This window comes from Plecotus auritus (genome assembly GCF_963455305.1).
Source record: "Plecotus auritus genome assembly, chromosome: 3".
NCBI lineage: Eukaryota > Metazoa > Chordata > Mammalia > Chiroptera > Vespertilionidae > Plecotus > Plecotus auritus.
Genome location: NC_137772.1, coordinates 162,405,506 through 162,428,762, shown reverse-complemented (window position 1 = coordinate 162,428,762; position 23,257 = coordinate 162,405,506). Strand labels below are relative to the sequence as shown.

At 39.1% G+C, this 23,257-nt stretch overlaps 1 protein-coding gene across 3 annotated transcripts in view; it reads left to right on the top strand.

Moving 5' to 3' along the window:
* MSRB3 (methionine sulfoxide reductase B3) overlaps window positions 1-23,257 on the top strand; it is a 206,167-nt gene that overhangs the window by 104,143 nt on the left and 78,767 nt on the right. For all 3 annotated transcript variants that reach the window (XM_080662718.1, XM_080662717.1, XM_080662719.1), the window contains one exon: window positions 5,550-5,578. In XM_080662718.1, coding sequence (XP_080518844.1) covers window positions 5,550-5,578 — 29 coding nt within the window. The remainder of the gene's footprint in view (window positions 1-5,549; window positions 5,579-23,257) is intronic.

The window sequence follows — 23,257 nt, the reverse complement described above, 5'->3', positions numbered from 1 at the left end:
GTCAGAGGAATTGGGTGAATAGGTTTAAGCTTAAATGTAAGTATGTAATCAAGGGTTAAAATTGATGTCTGTGGAGACAATTATATTTATGCATATCGTATCCCACATAACCTTACTTTATGCATTTTTAATCTCTCTACCATCTAGCATAATATATTACTGAAAATAAGCACATAAGAAATGTGTTTGGAATGAATGAACTCTTTGACTCTCTTATATAATCTGTATTGTGTGAGTTCTTTTGTCATACTTATTTGTTTGTTCCTATCTATATTTACTTATTTTTTAAAAAGGATTTATGAGTAGAGATTAGTCCATAATATGTACAGGAGTACTTTGTGTCCCTGTGTATATAAGTGTGTGTATGTGAAATCTGATATAAACCTGAATTAACTTATACCATAGAACCAATTTTCCCTACTTCTCAAACTGACAGTATTAATTTCTGTTGTGATGTTTTAATTATTATAGAGTAGTTGTATTTTTGAAGTTTCAGTACTGTGTTTAAGAACTCAGAAAGTAGCCTGACCGGTTTGGCTCAGTGGATAAGAACTGGCTTGCGGACTGAAGAGTCCCAGGTTCAGTTCTGGTCAAGGGCATGTATCTCAGTTGCAGGTCGATCTCAAGCAATCAATTATTGTGTCTCTCTCACATTAATGTTTCTCTCTCTCTGTCTCTCCTCTTCCCTTCCACTCTCTCAAAAAATTCAATGTTAGTCCTCCGGTGAGGACTAACAAAAAAATTATTAAAAAAAAAAAGAATTCTGAAAATACTTTTTAATATAAAAAATGGATACCCAAGGTTATTAATTAGTTTGTGAAGATATTTTCTCTGCACTTTATGTATCTACTAGAGGCCCAGTGCATGAAATTCGTGCATGGGGGGAAGGTCCCCTCAGCCCATCCTGCACCCTCTCCAATCCGGGACCCCTTGGGGGTTGTCCGACTGCTGGTTTAGTGGGCCTAAACCGGCAGTCAGACATTCCTCTCACAATCCTGGACCTCTGGCTTCTAATCGCTCACCTGCCTGCCTGACTGGTCACCCCCAACTGCCCCCCTCTGCCAGCCTGGTCGCCCCCAACTGCACCCCTGCTGGCCTAGTTGCCCCTCACTGCCCCCCCTGTCAGCCTAATCGCTCCCAACTGCCCCCCCTGCTGGCCTGGTCTCTCCCAACTGCACCCCCTCGCCAGCCTGGTCGCCCCTAACTGCCCACCCCCTTGCTGGCCTGGTCACCCCTCATGGCCCCCCCACCAGCCTGGTTGTCCCACACATCCTGCTTGTTCAGTTGTTTGGTCGTCCCTCACTAATGCCCCTGCTGGCCTGGTGATAGGCAGCCATCTTGTGAGGGCATGAGGGTTAATTTGCATATTACATCTTTATTATATAGGATTTTACACACTGACCAGCTATACCTAGAGAAGATGAGATGGTCTGAAGAATAAAAACTTCCTGATACGATTTTTTATATCTTAAGAGGCATTTATAGAGTTTTTGGTCACTGTATCTTGTATTTGTCTTTCTATTAATTTACAGATTTATTTGTTCATTTGTTCCCACTACAAGTTTTTAAGAACTCTTAAATGCCGGGTGCTGTGCTAAGTGTTGAGAATATGAAGATAGATGAGACCCAGTCCATAGCTCGCTGAGCTTTGAGTTGGGGCTACACATTGTGTGAGATGGCACACCAGGCCCCCAACTGTGGAGTAAACCAGGGGTGAGCCAGGAGCCCTGGGAGGCAAGGGGGGCAGGCAGGATGCTGAGGATTGAGGTGAGTCCTGATGGTTGAATCAAAGTTGGTCAGTGATGATCTGGGGAAGACTGAGGATGCTGGATGCAGGCTGTGAACTAAGATGGCAATAGTTTGGTTTGGTGAGAGTAAAGGCCACAGTGTGGATTAGAGATGGAAAAGCAAGCCAGTCATGGTGCACCATGCACCAGAATGTGAACTTGATGTCCCTATGTTAGTAGCTTTCAAACATTTTGTCTGTGGCCCATAGTAAAAAAAAACATACCTTTTTACATGGTGCCTTATTACCAGGCCTTGTGGCCCTTGAATTTGCAGTGGCTGGGCAAGAGGACACGTTGGGACACAATATAGCTAATTATTCTGAAAGTTATAAATTAAGGCAATAAACTAACTGTTAGCAAAGGATATACCAACCTACCTTGACAAACATATCTCACAACAAAAACAATAAAGTCTGTGTGTGAAACCAAATAACTGAGAATAGTGCAAATTTAAAATTACTTTTGTTTTCCACCAAAATGCTGTTATTAACTCTGGGGAAATGGAGGGATAATAGCAACAAGGCCAAGTGGGAGGTGAGGAGAAGGCTCCCTCTGCCTTCTCTTCCAATGGTTATGCAATCTATAAGAGAAACATCTTATTTCTTTTCTTCTCTATTGGGGGAGGAGCTCTTTCAGTGCTCCTTCCCTGTCCTCACCAGCCAGTCACCTGGATTTCAAGGCTGTCCAGACCATGCCCATCTTGTCCACAGGGGAACTCTGGTCCCTGGGTGCTGTCAGCGCTCCACTCTCACAGGCGGGTTTGCATTAAGAATTCTCTGAGCAGGAACACAGAAGAGTAGGGAAAGCATTTGCCCTGCTCTACCCTCTTTGTTCCCTCTTCCTTTTGCCCTAAGGTCCAAGCTTCCTCCTTCAAGTCATACATAGCCTTTGGCTACCCCTTGGGCTGGAGGTACATACACACACTGGTAGCATACCTGAACTGAATTGAGGCTGAGGAAGCTGGCTCAGAGCCATTTGGGTAGGGTATACTGGGGACCCCAGTACTTGGTTGCCTGGGGAGAAGAGGATGCAGCCAGAGGAACGCCAGAACAGAGGCTTTTTGCTCACTTGTAAGGGTAATACTGCTCCGTACACACACACACACACACACACACACACACACACACACACACCCACATACATATACCTAAAAGTTGTACAAAATTACATATATCCTCAAAATGTGAAGTGCATTTTGTCTTCTTTATTATTCCATTTCAGTTAAAAAAAATACTAGTTGTAATACACTAAATTGATTTTGTAATCCACTAATGGGTTCACTTGTGACCAAATTTTGAAAACTCTGCTCTAGTTGTTGGGGTGATAGTAATGTGATAGATTGATGTTTTGAAAACATCTGGCAGCTGATTAGATGATGGATTGAAAAGGAGTGGGGATCTGGTTATGAGGTTATTGAGTCAAAGATAGGCCTAACGATGCTTAGTGTGAGGACAGAGAGGAGGGGAAGGCAGTAGAAGCAACAGGTCTTGGTGGCTAATTAGATAATGAGATGCAGAAGAAAACTAGAATACCATCATGATTTCCAACTTAACTGATAGGGAAATTAGCAGGATAATTATATTTGAGGGGAAAGAAAGTGAGTTTAGCTTAGTACCTGTGGCATTTGAGGTTGCAGTTATGACATTCAGGCAGTGTTGTGTGCTAGTTTGGAGAGAGGTTTGGAAAAGCAGGGACTATAACAGGGCCTTTGGATTTAGCACTAGGAAGACACTGATAAACCTTAGCAAGGGCAGATCACTGTGTTGGGAGGTCAGGAAAGGAAGACATACAATATAGGATATAGTCCATCCTGTCAATAAACTTGATAGTAAAATCAGTAAGAAAGAGGGAGGAGCCCTAGCTGGCCTGGCTCAATGGATAGAGCGTCGACCTGCGGACTGAAGGGTCCCAGGTTCGATTCCGGCCAGGGGCACATGCCTGGGTTGCGGGCTCGATCCCCAGTGGGGGGCGTGCAGGAGACAGACGATCAGTGATTCTCTCTCATCGTTGGTGTTTCTCTCTCTCTCTCCCTCTCCCTTACTCTCTGAAATCAATAAAGAAAATGTTTTTTAAAAAAAAAAGAAAGAGGGAGGATGAGAAAAGGGAACAGATTTAAAGGAAGGCTTTTATTCAATTTTGGAGCACTTCTAAGAAGAAGAGAGGAGAAACCTGTGGAAACCAAGATACTGAAGATATGACAGAGAGAGGAGGAATTGGTATGGTCTAGTTTCAGGGGAGATGTGAGAATGCGTTTTTAGGATATAAGTAGAAGGGAACCTTAGACAGAAGGAAGAACATACAGGTAAGGAGATAAGGATGTTTTTCTCAACAGCTATTTGTTGAGTACAAGCAGCAGCCACTATATAGGTGCTGTGGCTACAAAGGTTCATAGACATAATCTAGTGGGAAAGATAAGATAGGCAAGGAAACCAGCATGACGACAGTGGTCAGTGTCAGCTAGAGTTATGCTCAGAATGTGGAAACAAAGAGGCCTGAGCGAGGCTTTCCAGAACAGGAGAAAAAAATGAAAATGAGCTTGCTCTTGAACAGGTGTCAGGGACATCTAAGAGAAGGACTGAGATGCCGACTAGTGGGCCCAGGACTGGGGAAAAATGTGGACCTGGATTACAGTGGTGATTGATAACCATGGTGATGATAATAATGTGTTTGTTCTCAGTTATTGACTTTAAGCATCAGGTGAAACTTTATTTGTGAGTACTTGAGAAAATAAGTTTTTGTGACAAAAGAAGCCACTTCTTGTTTATCTTCTGCCTCTCTGCCCTTTGTCGTGCTAATTTAGGTAAAAAAAACAAAAACAAAAAACACAAAAAAACACTGCTTCCAAAAGGGCTGTGGTACCCTGGCATAATTTCAAAGAAATCTCTTTCCCCATTTGGTTAACTACATTTCCCCAGGAAAAAATCTTCTGTCAGCATAACATCCTTTAACAGGACTCCTGCTGGCCGGTCCTTGTATCTTGGGGTGGCAGCTGTGAACATATATACTACTGATTGTTAATGTGTGATATAGACCTGACTGGAGCATGCCCACTAATTGGTTTGAGAGCTAGATATAGACAATGCTGTCTTAGAGGGGCTTGTGTAGATAGGCCTAGTCTCGGGGTTAATTCTGCTTGACAGCACATCAGCAGCATCTCGAGAGTAATTACCTCACAGAAGTTTTCCCACAGCCGAACCGAGAGCTTCAAAGGCTTCTGAATTTACAACCAGTATTAACCTATATCTGAAACATAATGTTCCCACAACGGCTTGGATTCTTTCCCTCCTACTTATTAAACATATGGGGTTACTAGGTTCATTTACTCTGTGAAGAACTTAGTGAAAAATTATTTGGTGTTAAATAATTAAAAATCTTTAATAATGGGTCAAGAGGATAGTTTCAAATTTGTGGGTTTTTAAAAATTGCTTTATTATATTACTGAAAAAGTTAATCTGTAGAGACTGGGTGCTTTTAAAAAATATATAATTTACCTTCTTTCTCTCAAAAACAAGTGAAAAGTTAATATCTTTTCCATACTGTGCTATCTCTCTGGATATCTGCATGTTTAGGGGACCTAGGGTAATGCATGCATTTAAAATGGTTAAAATAAATATCTATTTATGTTTTTTAAAGATATTTTACTTGTTGACCATTGTACTGAAATCTGTAACTGTTGCATCTACCACTTGCCCTCCTCATAAAATAATAGTTATTCTTTAATAATCTATTTTTATATTGTAAAAAATGTCTTTTCCTTTGCAGGTCAGAAACCAAATTTGACTCTGCTTCAGGTATGTTTACATTAATAATGTTATTCTGAGTATATTTTATTTACATTATTCTCTGAGGAGTAATTCATCAGATCAAGAACCATTTTGATTTTAAACAGACGAGGCAGTCTCTTTTCAAAACATGAACCCCACCTCAAAGCAGGGCTCTGAGCTGCTTGGAATCCTCACTTGAGATGTTCACTATGGGATTCTTGATAGTTCTGCAAGAAGCATTAATGCTCTCTATCTGCAGTTTTATTTTAAAAGCAGAAGTGGGGTTGTACAAAATCATTGCTCAAAATAGAGTTAGTCTCTCAGTGGACAAAGCATCCTGAATAATTTGAAGATTCTCTGGAAGTGTCTTGTTATCAAAAGTGGGTAATATTTACATCTAACCCAGTAAACTATAAAGAGTTTAGTCAATAGAAATAGATATTTGTCTATGACTTATTAGTTATTCTTTAGTTGTTTTGTTGGAGGGTGGTTAGTGGAAAACTAAGGTCACCTTAAGCCATGATTTTGTATCTATCAAAACAAAATTTGTATTCTCACAAACAGTGGCATACTTCTGCTGTCTTTTTCTTATTAAGCACGAATGTAGCCATATAATCCTTATGTTTGACCGTGTCTCCATGTAACTTGCTGAGGTCTGTGAGCCTTGGAGTTTTTGATGATGTTTACAATTAAAGCACAAAAATGGCCTCATGTATGATGCAAGGAAATTATGTTTTTTAGTGAACTGTTAATAGATAAATAAACATAAACTTTCTATTCCAGGAGAAATAATTTGCAGAAGAATATATAACTTACTAAATAAAAGTAACATTCCTACTTTTTGAATAAAAGTTTTTGTTTATTATATCCACAAAGAAACCAAGACTATGTATATGATAGTGGTGACAAGGAGCCAACATGCTCATTTTTTTCAAAAGCTCATTCTTCCTTTTATTGTATAGATGTAAAATCCCCAATTTGGTGAGACTCTTTAAATATGAACTCTGGACATTTGAGTTAACAATTTCACCTAATTTGGTAACTGTGATTCCAGAAATCTTTCCATCTGTGTGTTCTTGGGCTTTTGAGTCACATGTGACATTGATAGTATAAGAGAAGCATTTCTGGTTTACAGTATTGACTTATAAGGAAATTAAAGACACAGTGAGTTATATCAACTATTTGACTTTTTTATGGATTATAAAAGGTGATTCAAAATAGGGTGAAAAAATCTTTGTCATTTTTACTAATTAAAATCTTTAAGCCTGGGTAGTGTGTCTCCATGGTTGAGCATTGACCTATGAACCAGGAGGTCACAATTTCATTCCCAGTCAGGGCACATGCCCCAGTTGTGGGCTCAATCCCCAGTAGGGGCCGCCATGCAGTAGGCAGCCAATCACTGATTCTCTGTCATCATTGATGTTTCTATTCCTCTCTCCCTTTCCCTTCCTCTCCAAAACCAATAAAAATATATTTAAAAAATAAAATCTTTAAGTATAATAAAAATAAATGAATAAAATTGATGAAGAATGAATTTTTACATAAAATTGCATATCTTTTTATTTTTGCCAGTCAGTCACCAAAAATATTTATTAAGAACCCACTGGGTGTTATAATCTGATTTAATTCCCTAAATATCAAGTCAGAAACTGGTTTTAAGCTCGAGGATCTGGAATATAGCTTTTAAAAATGAAAAAGTCCACCAGGTTCATTTTGAAGGTAAAACCTGGAAATGGCATACAAAACTGAAATATTAGGCAGCTATTGTCAAAGACAGAAAATTTATGTTAAATTTTCAAATCCAAATTTAAGTGTGCTGCTAAATTCCTGTAGTGAAGGTTGGTATTTATTCTGAAAATAGTTATAACATCTGTACAGACACACATCTTCCACTCTTGTGACCCAAGATTTTGTTCATGAGTCTTATTTTTTCAAGTCCTACTTTTTTAACTGTCTATCATGGACAACATCTGCATGTCTTTGAAAACTTATAAAGTCCTGTACTATGAAAAATCTTATGGGAAATACTGATTAAAAGTTTATTTGTGTGTGTGTGTGTGTGTGTGTGTTTTAATTTTGATTTTAAATACATTTTGGAAAGAATTTAGGTGGTTTCAAATAAACAGATAATTTTTTTCTTATAAACTCTTTTAGCTAACTATCAAATGAGGGAATCATGACAAAGAAAATTAGAAATGCAGTCTTTGGCATTCTATATCATGCAAATTTTGGTTAGGAATAAGGTAGCATATTGGAACAATTAAATGTATGACTTTAATAGGTTCAGATTCTCTATTGTTCATCAAATACAGAAAGTAAACTAACTCTGTTTAATGTTATATACAGCTGTAACAATGTTCCTGACGATTTTTAAATGAAGGAATATGCCATCTTACTAAGGGAAAAATCCCTTAAAAACAAATACTATGGTCAATAACTAGCCATAAAGTATTTCAAAGTAAAATTATACACACATATATAACCTTTTTTTCTTTTCAAGAATCCAACTTATGCAGAGCTTACTCCACATTTGCAGTTTGTGTAAATGAGTTTCAGGCAGTGGAGTCAGATTCAGGAGGAAGGAAGGAAAGTTTTCATTGTCAGCACCTCGTGAAAAATGTCAGTTGTTGACTATACTAGTATACCAAAATGGTCAACCTAGACTAGAGGATGATTTAAAATTTTCTTATTAAAATTGTGTCTTTTTTTTTTTCTTCAAAAGCAACCCATGGATAATTTTTTTTTAATTTTCAAAAAAATTTTATAATGAAAAATATGAACTATATATAAAAGTAGCCATGGTGTAGTATAATAAGCACATATATATCCCTCATCGAGATTTTACTATTTTTAATGATTTGCCATATTTGTTTCACTTTTCTTTTTTCTTGAAATATTTAAAAGTAAAATACATACATTTCATGTTATTTTTAAAACCTGGAAATTATAGATTGTCTTGACATACTGAAAGAGACCTATTCATTTTTTGAGATTTTTATCTATCTCCGAAATTTGGGTCACGTACAAATTCTTATGGAAGGATTGTGGTATTACATGTCCACATTCAGTTAAAGAGATGAAAGTTTGCTCTGGCTGGTGAGTCTCACTTGGTTGGGTGGCATTCCATGCATCAGAAGGTTGCTGGTTCAATTTCTGGGCAGGGCACCTTTTGGTGTAATGGATGCTGATCAATGTTTTGCTCTCACATCAATGTTTCTTCCTTTCTCTCTAAAAAATCAATAAAAAATATTTAATAAACAAACAAACAAGTAAATAGAGGAAAGTTCTATTTGTGGTGAAGTTTAAGAAAGCCTCAACCTGCCCTAACCGGTTTGGCTCAGTGGATAGAGCGTCGGCCTGCGGATTGAAGTGTCCCAGGTTCGATTCCGGTCAAGCACATGTACCTTAGTTGCGGGCATATCCCCAGTAGGGGGTGTGCAGGAGGCAGCTGATTGATGTTTCTCTTTCATTGATGTTTCTAACTCTCTATCCCTCTCCCTTCCTCTCTGTAAAAAAAAAAAAATCAATAAAATATATTAGAGAGAGAGAGAGAGAGAGAGAGAGAGAGAGAGAGAGAGCGCCTCAACCAAAAGGCAGAGGTGTTATGACCCCAAAGAATGTTCTATTCTTGATTAATTTGATTTAAACCTTAGCTGCCATCTAGCTGCGTCTTCTACATCCTGAGTTGTATATTGATTGAATTCCATTTCTGTTGGTTTATAACTGATTCATGTCTAAAGATTTCGGCTTCCTCAGTTGAGAGCAATCTCTCTAAAGGAGTTTTGAAAAGGTTCCCAGTTGATGTATTAGTGTTGCTTGCCTACGAGTGTGTGTAGTTGGTGATTTTACTAATAGAGTAAAACAGACCTCCTTTTATGTTCAGAAGTAGCAAGAAGCTGTCCTCTTCTCTCCACCTCCCAAGAAGGGAAGTTATTTGATGCTGGAGGAAGCAGAACATTGAGTTTAATGTAGTGATTAAACATATCAAATCTCAGGAGAAACATGATTTTGAGAGAAGCAGAGAACTGTGGCGCATATTGCATGATAGGCTATGTAAACAGAACTCTGGAGGTCAGTGTGTGGATGCAAACCAATTAAATAAAGAACTTACTGGCTTTGCTTTCTGTCATTTGGTTGGGGAGGATCACAAGTTAACTTGCTCAGGGTTGAAGTGTAAACTTTGCTTGAATAAGCTAGGCACCTTTGGAAATTTCATTAACTCTTTCAATTCACTAACAAGATTTAAAAAAAAAATAATTTAACTGAAGTCCCTAGGAAGTTAAAAACAAAAAACATACCCATCAGCAAAGGTGCTAGTGATGAGTAGAATGGAAGAGAAAGCAGAGGATGAACTGCTGAAAAGACCAGAGTCAGCTGTGTAGTCAGATTTCAAGAACATGCATATGTCTTTGAAAAACAACCCATTTGGAAAAGCAGAGCTCTTGCAGAATAACTGAAAAAAGATGTTTTTCTCTTCTGAATTCTGAGTGTGAGACAAAGATATAGTTGGAATTTACTAGTCACTACATAACATCAGGATATTGTTATTTCTGTTCTGTTAAAATAGAATAGCTTTCTGACCAAGAAAAACCTGGAGTCTATAACTGTATATTCAAGTTAACCCAGTGTCTAATTCTGTGGTCCCAACCTTCTCAGGCAATGTTTGGATGAGAAAATGAAATACCAAGTTAAATGGTATAGTTTCATGGTCCATAAACATTCAAAACAAAGACTCCACCCCACCCCCAACCCCACCTCGAGCCAACATGACTCTACAGAGTATGTTGTAGACATACGTAGTACAGAATAGGGTCATGTTGGCTGGGAAAGTGAATAAGCTTGTTTAGTACTGTTGATTCTGGGCTGCTTGCAATAGGTATGCTAGGGAAATGGACTCATAGAACATACCAACGGGAAGGTATAAAATTTAATGAAAGCAAATTATAGAGGATTAAGAAACCTAATGAGCATGGTTTAGTGTGGAAAGTAGAGGAGGGAGTTCACTATTAAATAGAGCCCAAGAGTGTACAAGTTTAGAAGATCCTAAAAGACACCATAATAAAAGGCACAACAGAATGTAATTATCCTGAAGGGGAAAAAAACCTCCAAGGAACAAAAAGCTGCTAATGTCGCTTTAAAGATCTGCAGTTAAAAAGGAATCTACACTAGAGTAAGGAAATCAAAGAATATAATCAGTTAAAGCTTGAGGCAAAAACATAAGGGTAGTGACAAATAAAGTGGGCTGATAATGCTGGTCACTAACTTGAAGGGAAATGAGGAATTTGAATGTAGTACAACTAGAGTTTTGAAAGTTTATAAGTAAATGAGACAATCTAACATAGTGAACCTTTCTCAAGAAATGTTTATAAGGAAAACATTTTCAGATCTTATAAATGTGAGAATATGTTGACAACACTTTTTAATTGCTGCAAATCAATTTTGTCATTTTAAATTTAATGTGGAGGCCTCATAATATGGAAGAACAAGTAAATATAAATCTTCATAAGAATATTGAAATCTGTCTTTGGGCATCATTCACTAATTGAAATGACTATTTATTCATTAATTCAACATGTATTTATTAAGGAATACTATATGCCAGATGCAGTGATTATAGCTGTGAACAGGGTAGATAAATTTCTTCTCTCGTAGAATTTTAAAGCTAGTTGGTACATTATATAAATTCACTGGGTTTCTTAGCATATTTAGCTGAGAAGGGCTAACAAGGTTAAATTTAGATCCAGATGGTGAATTAAATCTTGATATTTGAACATAAGCTAATATATTTTAGATTTTGACAAATTCACCTTTCTTTACTTTATTGAAACCATATCACTTGTTTTCCTTCAACTTTTAAGAGAATGGCCTAATAATGCTAATGATTAGTGTGTAGTTTTTCTATTCCTTTTAATAAGGAGTGACAGTTCACATTTGATTATCATTAAAAGAGATTAACTTCGAAGAATAGCAAATGTTTTCGAATACTGTTCTCTTCTTCACATTCATTCATTCATTCATTCACTTATTATTTTACTGGATCCTATTCAAGGTTGGCCTGAAAAATCAGGCAACCTTTTCTATAACAGTCTTACTGGATTGTGTAGAAACAAGTAGAGGGGACAAAGCCCTTCATCTCCTTTCACAAACTAATTTAAAGACCAGGAAGCAGCAAGGCATGGTGGCTAAGTGCAGAGGTTTTGGATCAGATAGATCTAATAATTTTCAATTGGTTTTCTTGAATTTCATATACACCATTATGTCACATACTTACATTTTGTATTTTTCCTTTTTAATTTAGAATTAGAGCATTTAAAGCTATGACTTTTTTCATTAAATCTTTAGCTGAATCCTAGTATTGTATTTTAAATAGTTGCAGTTTTGATTTTCTTTTGGACATATGATTATTTAGAAAAGTATCCAAATTTTTCTACTTTTGTTAGTAATTTTCAGTTTCATTGTTTGGTGGTCAAAGAGTGTGGCCTTACTGCTTTTTATGGCATTTATCATCCACCAAAATTATTTGTGTGGATTTTTTATTTCTTTCCAGTCTGTGAGTTTCTTAAAGGGAAGAACTATGTCTTACTCATCTTTATAATTTTGGTATCTGATTATAAATAGTCAATGAATAATAATTCTATGAGTTTGGGCATCTTGGTCTGTTCTACTCCCCAATTGTGATAGAAATGATTAACTAATGACCACAGATTTATTCTCCCTTTTCATAGTGTAGAGCTGTTGGGAAGTGGCTAGTGGCCAGGGATTATAATTTCCAACCTGTTTGCATCTCAGAGAGGACATATGACTAAATCTCCCAGTGGAGTTTATGTCATTTCTGGGTGAATGGGATTAAGTATCCAATGCACATTTCTCTTCATCTTCTGAGGTTACATTAGAGGTACACGTTGTACATGATGGCATAAAAATATGGAAGAAGTCTGGATCCTGAGTCATCCTTTGAAGAGATCCACTCCAGAGAGCCCTTCATCCAAGAATACCTTATTTGGGTTTTATAGAGAGAGAAATAAACATTTATTGTAATAAGCCACTGAGATTGTGCTATGTTTATTATGGCAGCTAATGTTACATTACCTGACTAACTCAGGGCCTGGAATACTCCCTGGAATATATTGATACTCATTGATTATTGTTGGATAAATGACAAAATTAGTGGCTAGGGTTTATGTTATCTAACCTGAAGATGGTTCTTTAAACTAAGGATCATAAAAATATAGTATACTAGAGTCTCAGTGCACAACGGGTCACCCCCAACTGCCCTCCCCTCGGCCTGGTGGGTGATCGGGGTCGGCTGGGGGAAGGGACCATAGGAGGTTGGCTGTCGGAGTTCACTGACCACCGGGGGAAGCTCCTGCATTGAGCGTCTGCCCCCTGGTGGTCAGTGCATGTCATAGCTACTGGCCGGTCATCCGGTTGTCTGGTCATAAAGGTCGCTTAGGCTTTTATATATATCCTATATAATAAAGAGGTAATATGCAAATTGAGCATCACTCCAATACACAAGATGGCCGCCCCATGTAGTCAAAGATGGCTACATGATGGCCGCCACAAGATGGCCAGCAGGGAAGGGCAGTTGGGAAGGACCAGGCCTGCAGTGGAAGGAAGTTAAGGGTGACTGAGCCTGCAGGGGAGGGCAGTTGGGGGTGACCAGGCCTGCAAGGGAGGGCAGTTGGGAGGGACAAGGCCTGAAGGGGAGGCCAGTTGGGGGGGACCAGGCCTGCAGGGGAGGCCAGTTAGGGGTGACCAGGCTAGCATGGGAGGGCAGTTGGGGGTGACCAGGCCTGCGGGGGAGGGCAGTTGGGGGGGACCAGGCCTGCAGGGGAGGCCAGTTGGGCATGACCAGGCTGGCAAGGGAGGGCAGTTAGGGGTGATCAGTCCAGCAGAGGAGGGCAGTTAGGGGCAATCGGGCTGGCAGGGGAGCAGTTAGGCATCGATCAGGCTGGCAGGGGAGTGGTGAGGGGGTGATCAGGATGGCAGGCAGAAGTGGTTAGGGGCAATCAGGCAGGCAGGCAAGCGAGCGGTTGGGAGCCAGCAGTCCTGGATTGTGAGAGAGATGTACCAGATTGGAGAGGATGCAAGCTGGGCTGAGGGACACACACACACACACACACACACACACACTCATGCACGAATTTCATGCACCGGGCCTCTAGTTCATTATATTCTATGTAATCACCAAGCCTATCAGCGATTATTACAAAAAATGATGACTTAGCTTTTGCCAGGTAGCTCAGTTGGTAAGAGCATCGTCCTGATATGCCAAGGTTGTCAGTTTGACCCCCCATCAGGCACATATAAGAATCAACCAATGAATGCATAAATAAGTGGAACAACAAATCCATATCTCTCTCTCTCTCTCTCTCTCTCTCTCTCTCTCTCTCTCTCTCTCTCTCCCTCCCCTTCTGTCTCCCCCTCCCTCCCCCCCTCTCTCTCTTCCTCCCTCTCTCCCTCCCTCCCTCCCTCTCAAATAAAAAAAAAGTGGTAACTTAAAACAACAATAATTTATTCATGTGTACATGTCTATGGGTTGGTTGGGAGTTGGCTGACATAGGCTGGTCCCAGGTTGCGTCCAGGTCTGCTCTATGAGTCTTGTCATTGATGATAAAAGAGAAGAGTGTAAGTCCAACTGCAAGTCTGTCTTTGCATCAGATCTTGTCTGCTAGCATCCCATTGGCCAAGCAAGTCACAGGGCCAAGTTCAAAGTAAAGGAGTGGGGAAAGAACTGCTGAATCTCGTGGTAAAGGTTATAAAGATAGGAAGGGGATGCCCTAACTGGTTTGGCTCAGTGGATAAAGCATCGGCCTGCAGACTCAAGAGTCCCAGGTTCGATTTCAGTCAAGGGCATGTACCTTGGTTGCGGGCACATCCCCAGTAGGGGGTGTGCAGGAGGCAGCTGATTGATGTTTCTCTCTCATTGATGTTTCTAACTCTCCCTCTCCTTTCCTCTCTGTAAAAAATCAATAAAATATATTTAAAAAAAAGATAGGAAAGGGGAAAAGAATAGGAGTCAATAATTGATTCTACAACATTAGAATACCATGTACTTAGATCAATTATTTAGTAAAAATATTTACAAAATTAGAGTGATTATATTTTTAAAGTGGGACCAGTTCCTTTATAATTGCATTTTTGGTACCCTAACTTCAGAGATGATATTAATGGATTTATAGTGATGAAAATATTTGTATAATGCTTTATCATTTAAAAAGTGCTTTAATGAATCCTACTAAGTTTGAGACTCACAAAAAACTTAGTAAGGTACACAGGGATATTTTTACCAGGGAAGGAACTGAGATAGAAAAAGGCTAAGAAACTTGCTTAAGGCCACATAGTTTACAAATGGCCAATCTGGTATTGGACTTCATATTCTAAGTTGCAAACATTATGCCCTTTTTATTAGATCATAAGACAGTTCTTTCAATGAGCAACTTTTTTAATTTTAATTTTTCTATTAGCCTTTTATTTTTCTTTAATTACTATCTATCTATCTATCTATCAAAGGCTAATATGCAAAGTGTCCCCTCGGGAGTTTGACCAGGAGTTCGATTGCTCGCTAAGACGTGCGCTGACCATCAGGGGATGGCACGGAACGAAGGAAGGCCCTGGCCAGCAGCTGGAAGTCCCCGATCAGCCCTGATTTCCGGCCAGGTCTAGGGACCCTACCCATGCACGAATTTCATGCACCAGGCCTCTAGTATTTAATAACTGTTATATAGTAAAAGTTACAAAATTTTCCACTCACACTTAACATAATAATATGATTATAAACATGCCTTGAAAATAAAAAGTATAATACAGATTTATATATGACTATAATGTGGCCATTAGTAAGCTATTGATAAGGTTTCTGGCAGTTTTCCAAGAGGCCTCAAAAGATAGCATTAATTGCTTTGGTGACTGTTCTGTGTTCCACTATCTGGTCTTAAACTTTCAGACTCAGAAACCTAGATGTTTCAGTATCTCTCAGGGCGGGACCCATATTGACAAACCAAAAGACGAATGAATGTTGAATGCCAGTGCATTTGCTTATGATGAAAAATGTAATTTTCAATGGCTCAGGACACTTGCCAGTGTCTTCTTTATAAGTAGGGAAGCTATATTTCAAAATTACTAGTACAATAAGAACTCACTTTATCAATTTTGCAAAAATAAATCATTCATATTGGGACCAAATTTTCCTTACTATAGTATATTATCATCCTAAAGGCCAATCTACATGGGGAATCAGATCATAACCAGAAAGTTGCTCTGTTGAGCACTGAATAAGAATGAAGTAAATAGACAAATTGAGTGTTTAGCTTCATAAGTTTAAGTTAACATGAGTTTTCCATATCAAAATAGCGATGTCCTGGCCAGTGAGACGTTACATAACATAACATTTATTGGCTTCAACTTCATCCACTCATCCATGCATATAAAAGGGAACTTTGCCATTGGGCCTGGAAAACAAACTACAGATACAATGCCCAAGACTTTGTTTCCAAGTTCTTGGAGTAGGAGACCATGTGCAGCAACTTCAGGACTTAAAAATTATAATTTACCAATGATACATCTGGTAAAGGGTTAATATCTAAAATATATAAGGAACTCATACAATTTAACAAAAGGAAAACAATCCAATAAAAAAATGGGCAAAGGACCTAAATAGACACATCTCCAAAGTGGACATACACATGGCCAAGAGACATATGAAAAAATGCTCCAAGTCACTAATCATCCGAGAGATGCAAATTAAAATGACAATGAGGTATCAGCTCACACTTGTCAGAATGGCTATGATCAACAAATGACAAGTGCTGGTGAGGATGTTTGAAAAGGGAACCCTAGTACACTGCTGGTGGGAATGCAGACTGGTGCAGCCACTATGGAAAACAGTATAGATTTTCCTCAAAAAATTAAATATGGAACTGCCATTTGATCCAGTGGTCCTACTTCTATGAATATATCCTAAGAAAACCCGAAGCACCAATCAGAAAGAATATATGCTCCAATGTTCATAGCAGCACAATTTACAATAGTTAAGATCTGGAAACAGCCCAAGTTCCCATCAGTGGATGAGTGGATAAAAAAAGCTGTGGAACATTTATAGCACGAATATGCAGCAGTAAAAAAGAAGAATCTCTTAAAAAAAAAAAAGAAAAAGAACAGAAAGGATCTCTTACCCTTTGAGACAGCATGGAGGGATCTGAAGAATATTATGCTAAACAAAGATAAGTATTACATGCACTCATATGTGGAATCTAATGAACAAAATAAACTGATGAATAAAATAGATCCAGAGACATGGAAGCATGGAACAGACTGTGGAATCTCAGAGGGAAGGTGGGGGAGGGAAGAGATCAACCAAAGAATTTGTATGCATATATGCATAACCCATGGACACAGACATAGGGTGGTGAAGGCTAAGGGCAGGGGGCGAGGGTGGGCTAGGAGGGGTTAATGGGAGGAACAAGGTGAAATATGTAATACTTTCAACAATAAAGATTAAAAAAAATAAATAAATACAAATGAAAATTTATTCATATCACACCCCTGCTGAAATTTCTTCAATTGTTCCCCATTTCCCTCAGGATAAATTGACTCCTACACAGGGTTTTTAAACTCCCATGTTCTCTGGTCCCTGCCTGCCTCAAAAAGAAGAAAAAAATAGTTCTTTTAAAATAGTTTCAAATGACAATGACTTTTTAGTTCTTTTTATGTCTCAATAAATATTGGTCCTGTCTTTTGTATTATAGAACTGTATTACAGGAAATAATATTTTACAAGAGATTCTTCTGATTTTTCATGAATTTCCCTGAATAGGAAATTTAAAGAAAATATTTGCTGATGACCACTAGTCTTTTAGTGAAAAAAAAAAATTATATATATATATATAATTTTTTTTTCAGAGATTCAAATAGTTTTTTAATTAAGAACGTAAGTGGCTAGATGGCCTATGTAGTATTCAAATGTTGCAAATTAGTAATCTATTATAGTTGTACTTTTTTGGTTTTGTTGAAATTAAAGATATATTTAATTGACATATATTAAGGACATATTTAGTCAACATTATATTTTCTCACAATAGCATACGGTGATGCTTGTTGAATGTCATAAGTGAAATGATGCTGAGTTTTGCAAAGAGATGTATTTTGCCATTTCCAAAATAATATAGAATATTTCCACTTATAAAAATAATATTTTTCTTAAAAAATGAGTCTATAAATTATCTTTCATCCAAATAATTTACAATGGATGAAAGGCCATTATGTAGCTGTACAGCCAATCAAAAAATAGAGTTTTGGGGTATTATTCTAAAATTTTGGATTTAAATTTGTTTCTATGCTGTAATATTCTGTTAAAATCAGTTTTTTTCCTGTGTTTTTGTGTTCTAATAGTAAAATATGCTTTTACTGTATGAATGAAAGTGGCATTGAAACGCATTCAAATGTAATACATTAGAGTTATCTAGGAATTTCTTCAAATTTACTGTATTTTGTGGCTGGCTTTATATTAAACTAGAGGCCCAGTGCACGAAATTTGTGCACGGGTGTGTGTGTCCCTCAGCCCAGCCTGCACCCTCTCCAATCTGGGACCCCTCGAGGGATGTCCGACTGCCCGTTTAGGGCCGATCCCTCTCACAATCCAGGACTACTGACTCCCAACTGCTCACCTGCCTGCCTTCCTGATTGCCCCTAACTGCTTCTGCCTGCCAGCCTGATCACCCCCTAACCACTCCCATGCCAGCCTGATTGATGCCTAACTGCCCTCCCCTGCCAGCCTGTTTGCCCTTAACTGCCCTCCCCTGGAGGCCTGGTCACCCTTAACTGCCCTCCCCTGCAGGCCTGGTCCCCCCCAACTGCTCTCCCCTGAAGGCCCGGTCACCCCCAACTTCCCTCCTCTGCTGGCCTGGTCCCCCCCAACTGCTCTCCCCTGCAGGCCTGGTCCCCCCCAACTGCTCTCCCCTGCAGGCCTGGTCCCTCCCCACTGCCCTCCCCTACTGGCCTAATCACCCACAACTGCCCTCCCTTGCAGTCCTGGTCCCTCCCAACTGCCCTCCCCTGCTGGCCATCTTGTGGCGGCCATCTTGTGTCCACATGGGGGCAGCCATCTTTGACCACATAGGGGCAGCCATCTTGTATGTTGGAGTGACAGTCAATTTGCATATCACCCTTTTATTAGATAGGATAGAGGCCTGGTGCTTGGGTTGGGGCCGGCTGGTTTGCCCTGAAGGGTGTCCCGGATCAGGGTGGGGGTTCCCTTGGGGCATGGGGTGGCTTGGGCGAGGGGCCTGTGGTGGTTTGCAGGCCGGCCATGCCCCCTGGTGACCCAAGCAGAGGCCCTGGTATCTGGGATTTATTTATCTTCTATAATTGAAACTTTGTAGCCTTGAACGGAGGCCATGGCAGGCCAGGGCTGCAGGAAGCTTGCCTTTCTCCATTGCCGGGGAAACCCAAGCCTCCTGCTCACTCCGTGGCCGCAGCCATCTTGGTTGGGTTAATTTGTATACTCGCTCCTGATTGGCTGGTGGGCATGGCTTGTGGGTGTAGCAGAGGTACGGTCAATTTGCATGTTTCTCTTTTATTAGTGTAGTTTTTATCTACGTATTTACCTTTTAAGTATACTATATGGAAATTTATTCAGTTTTTTAAACATGGTCTTTTTAGTTAGCAGTATTTTTAAAAACATTGTCTAGATATGTGACTTTTGATTATTTATTTAATGGGAAACTTGTTGGTTTTTTAAATTTGAAGCAATGTACTAATGTATTTATTTTTCTAGCATAAGATTTTATATTTTTTCACAATTGCAGAAAAATATTGCATAGCTAGAACTTAAAATTGACAAGGTTCCAGTATATATGCAAATACATAAAAGAATACAAATTTTCCCCTAATCCAATTTTAAAATCATGTTAAATTTATTCATGATGAAATATAATTTCCCCCCTGAAAGTATTCTGTGTAACACTAATATGCATTTTATGTAACCTAAAAACTTTACAAATTGGCAAATATAGTCATGTCAGGTATGGAAACAAATAGAACTACATATTATGATGTTTGGTTGAAAATACAAATTTTTATGAATGAATGAATAAAAGGGAAATTTTAATGTCAAAATGAATATTATTTTAACAATTAGGAAGTTAAATATAACCATGTTCAATTCCACAAATGTTTATTGATTGCACAGTCAGGTAAAACTTTGCATATTGCAGTTGATCAATCTATTTGTAAATTATTTTAGAACTAGAGGCCCAGCCTTAACCAGTTTGGCTCAGTGGATAGACCATCGGCCTGCAGACTGAAAGGTCCCAGTTTCGATTCCGGTCAAGGGCATGTACCTTGGTTGCGGGCACATCCCCAGTAGGAGGTGTGCAGGAGGCAGCTGATCGATGTTTCTCTCTCATCGATGTTTTTTAACTCTCTATCCCTCTCCCTTCCTCTCTGTAAGAAATCAATAAAATATATTTAAAAAAAAAAGAACTAGAGGCCCAGTGCACGAAATTCATGCATGGGAGGGGTGTCTCTCAGCCTGGCCTGCACCCTCTCCAATCTGGGACCCCTCGGGGGATGTCCGACTGCATAAAAATGTATCACTTTTAGGATATTCTTACATGATTATGATAAACATGAAAGATAGTCACCTTTCTTTGCTGCCTATCTGTTTATTTTGCAGTTAGTAAGGCCAAAGGAGACTTTAGATTATCTTGTGCTTGTGTGCCTAGACATACAAAGGAAGAAATAATTACAGATCCTAGTGTCAGTTTAATTAATCAGTTGGTCGAACTGTTGATTTGACAGGTAGTTACTGTTAACAATATTTTAGTACCTATAAACTTCTTGGTGGTATGGGTGACAATAAAGTGATAATAAGTGAATATTTTTTTCCTAAAGTAGAAAATTGTGTAAATGAACAAAGTTGCATTATTAGTAGAATTATTTTAAATTTAAAGATATGCAGCTCAGAAGGAGGAAAAAATGGCGGCGGAATATACAGACATGTTGCGAGCCTTGTCCCGGAGCAGATAGAAATAACAGCTGAGGGTCGCACAGGGAGTGTTTGTTGGTGAGTTGAGGGACAGCTATACTCCAGGAGATGGTGGGGGACTGCTGGATGGGGCTCCCCTGACCTGGCAGCTCCCACTGCTGCTGGGTTCCCTCCCGGAGCGAACGGCTCGGATGCGGGGACCACACCATCTTGAAGGGGAAAGTGGATGTTATCGGGAGCCTGAAAATCTACAACTGCGGCACCTACCGAACAGCTGCGAACCGCAGAACACCGGTCCCCAATTGGTGCAAACATGCGGATTCAGAGGAGCTCTACACTCCACCACGGAAAGATCAGATTTTGCCTGGGATAAGGTGAGGTCTCTGCTCTCGGCAGGAGAGAGAAACGTGCGCATGGCAGGAGAAACTCGTGCACAGCGGGAGCTGGAGGACCTGGGCAAGTCTGTGCCTAGAAAAATCCGTGACTGTTGGGGCTGGCATGATCCGTGAATGTGGAAGGGGGTCCTCAGAGCTGCTAACAGAAAGGAACTCTTAAAAGCAACCCATTTTGATCTGAAGCAAAGGACAGCATAAAAATTTTAAAAGTGTGCCAGCTGCTTAGACCCAAGGGGGAAAAAAGACTGCACAGACTTGTACGCAACCCCGGAGTTTGCACACTTAGGCTGGCTCTTTTTTTTTTATTTTTTGTTTTGTTATTTTCTTTTTCCTTTAAATCCTTGCTTCTGATTACTAAGTCCAATACATAGGATCACCCAACTGGGGACACCCTACGAGACTGTAGGGGAAAGTTGTTTTTCTGGAACCTGGGGATCAGAGCAGGGAATAACCATCAGAGAACCAGCTCTGGGGCAACCCACTCCCACAAACTGGTACTGAATGCCACAGGGAAAGCAGGATCTAAGCACTGGCTAGAGAGGACCTATAGACCCAGAGGTCAATCCAGAAACACTGCCACCCAGGGGTTGAATCACAAATTGACTCTTGTGTAAACACAAATAAAGGAATACAAGAAATTAAGACACACTGCCTGCTTAAAAATCAGGACTGGCTTACAACACTAAGCAGCAGTGGAACGCAGGTAACTGCAATACTGTCCTGACTAGGAAACAGGCGTGCCAAACAGAACAGTATAGGAAGTGAATGACCTTCACTACTGCACATTTTATTTTTATTTTTTTTCATCTTTTACTTAAGAAACTAATTTTTTTCTTTTTTCCTCACTTGATTTTACCTTTTTAATTATTTTCAATCAGTACTATTACTACTACTATTTTACCTTTTTTTAGAAAGTATCATTTTATTTCCTCTTCATTTTACTTTGGGATTAGTGTTCTACATTCTATTTTCATCTTCCCTTTAGCATCATTTTACTCTCAATCAGTATTATTTTTAATTTTTATTTTCATTCAGTATTATTACTACTACTATTTTACCTTTTTTAAAAAAGTATCATTTTCTTTCCTCTTTATTTTACTTTGGGATTAGTGTTCTACATTCTATTTTCATCTTCCCTTTAGCATCATTTTACTCTATCTCAACTTTACCTTTATGCCATCACTCTCTTCCTAACTTTTCCCCTTTTGTTGTCCTGTTTCTCTTACCCTTTTCCTGCTTTAGATTTTCCCTATTCTTTCTTTTTACCCCCTGTTAAAATTTCACCCTACTTATTTATTTATTTTTTAATAAATCTTTATTGTTCAGATTATTACAGGTGTTCCTCTATTTTTTCCCCCATAGCTCCCCTCCACCTGATTCCCCACCCCACCCCACCCCATACCCTTACCCCCCACCACTGTCTTCATCTGTAGGTGTAAGATTTTTGTCCAATCTCTTCCCGCGCCCCTCACACCTCCTTCCCCCTGAGAATTGTCAGTCCACTCCCTTTCTATGTCCCTGAATCTATTATATTCACCAGTCCATTCTGTTCTTCAGATTTTTTATTCACTTGATTTTTAGATTCACTTGTTGGTAGGTATGTATTTGATGTCATTTTGTTGTTCTTAATTTTTATCTTTACCTTTTTCTTCTTCTTCCTCTTCTTAAAGAATACCCTTCAGCATTTCATGTAATCCTGGTTTGGTGGTGATGTACTCCTTTAGCTTTTTCTTGTCTGTGAAGCTCTTTATCTGACCTTCAATTCTAAATGATAGCTTTGCTGGGTAGAGTAATCTTGGTTGTAGGTTATTGCTGTTCATCACTTTGAATATTTCTTGCCACTCCCTTCTGGCCTGCATAGTTTCTGTTGAGAAATCAGCTGACAGTTGTAGGGGTACTCCCTTGTAGGTAACAAACCGTTTTTCTCTTGCTGCTTTCAAGATTCTCTCTTTGTCTTTTGCCCTTGGCATTTTAATTATGATGTGTCTTGGTGTGGTCCTCTTTGGATTCCTCTTGTATGGGGTTCTGTGCGCTTCCTGGACTTGTAAGTCTATTTCTTTCACCAGGTAGGGAAAGTTTTCTGTCATTATTTCTTCTAATAGGTTTTCAATATTTTGCTCTCTCTTTTCTTCTGGCACCCCAAAAATTCGGATGTTGGTACGCTTAAAGTTGTCCCAGAGGCTCCTTACACTATCTTCATATTTTTGGATTCTTTTTTCTTTTTGTTTTTCTGGTTGGGTGTTTTTTGTTTCCTCATATTTCAGATCTTTGGTTTTATTCTTGGGGTCCTTTGATCTACAGTTGAATTTCTGTATAATCTTTA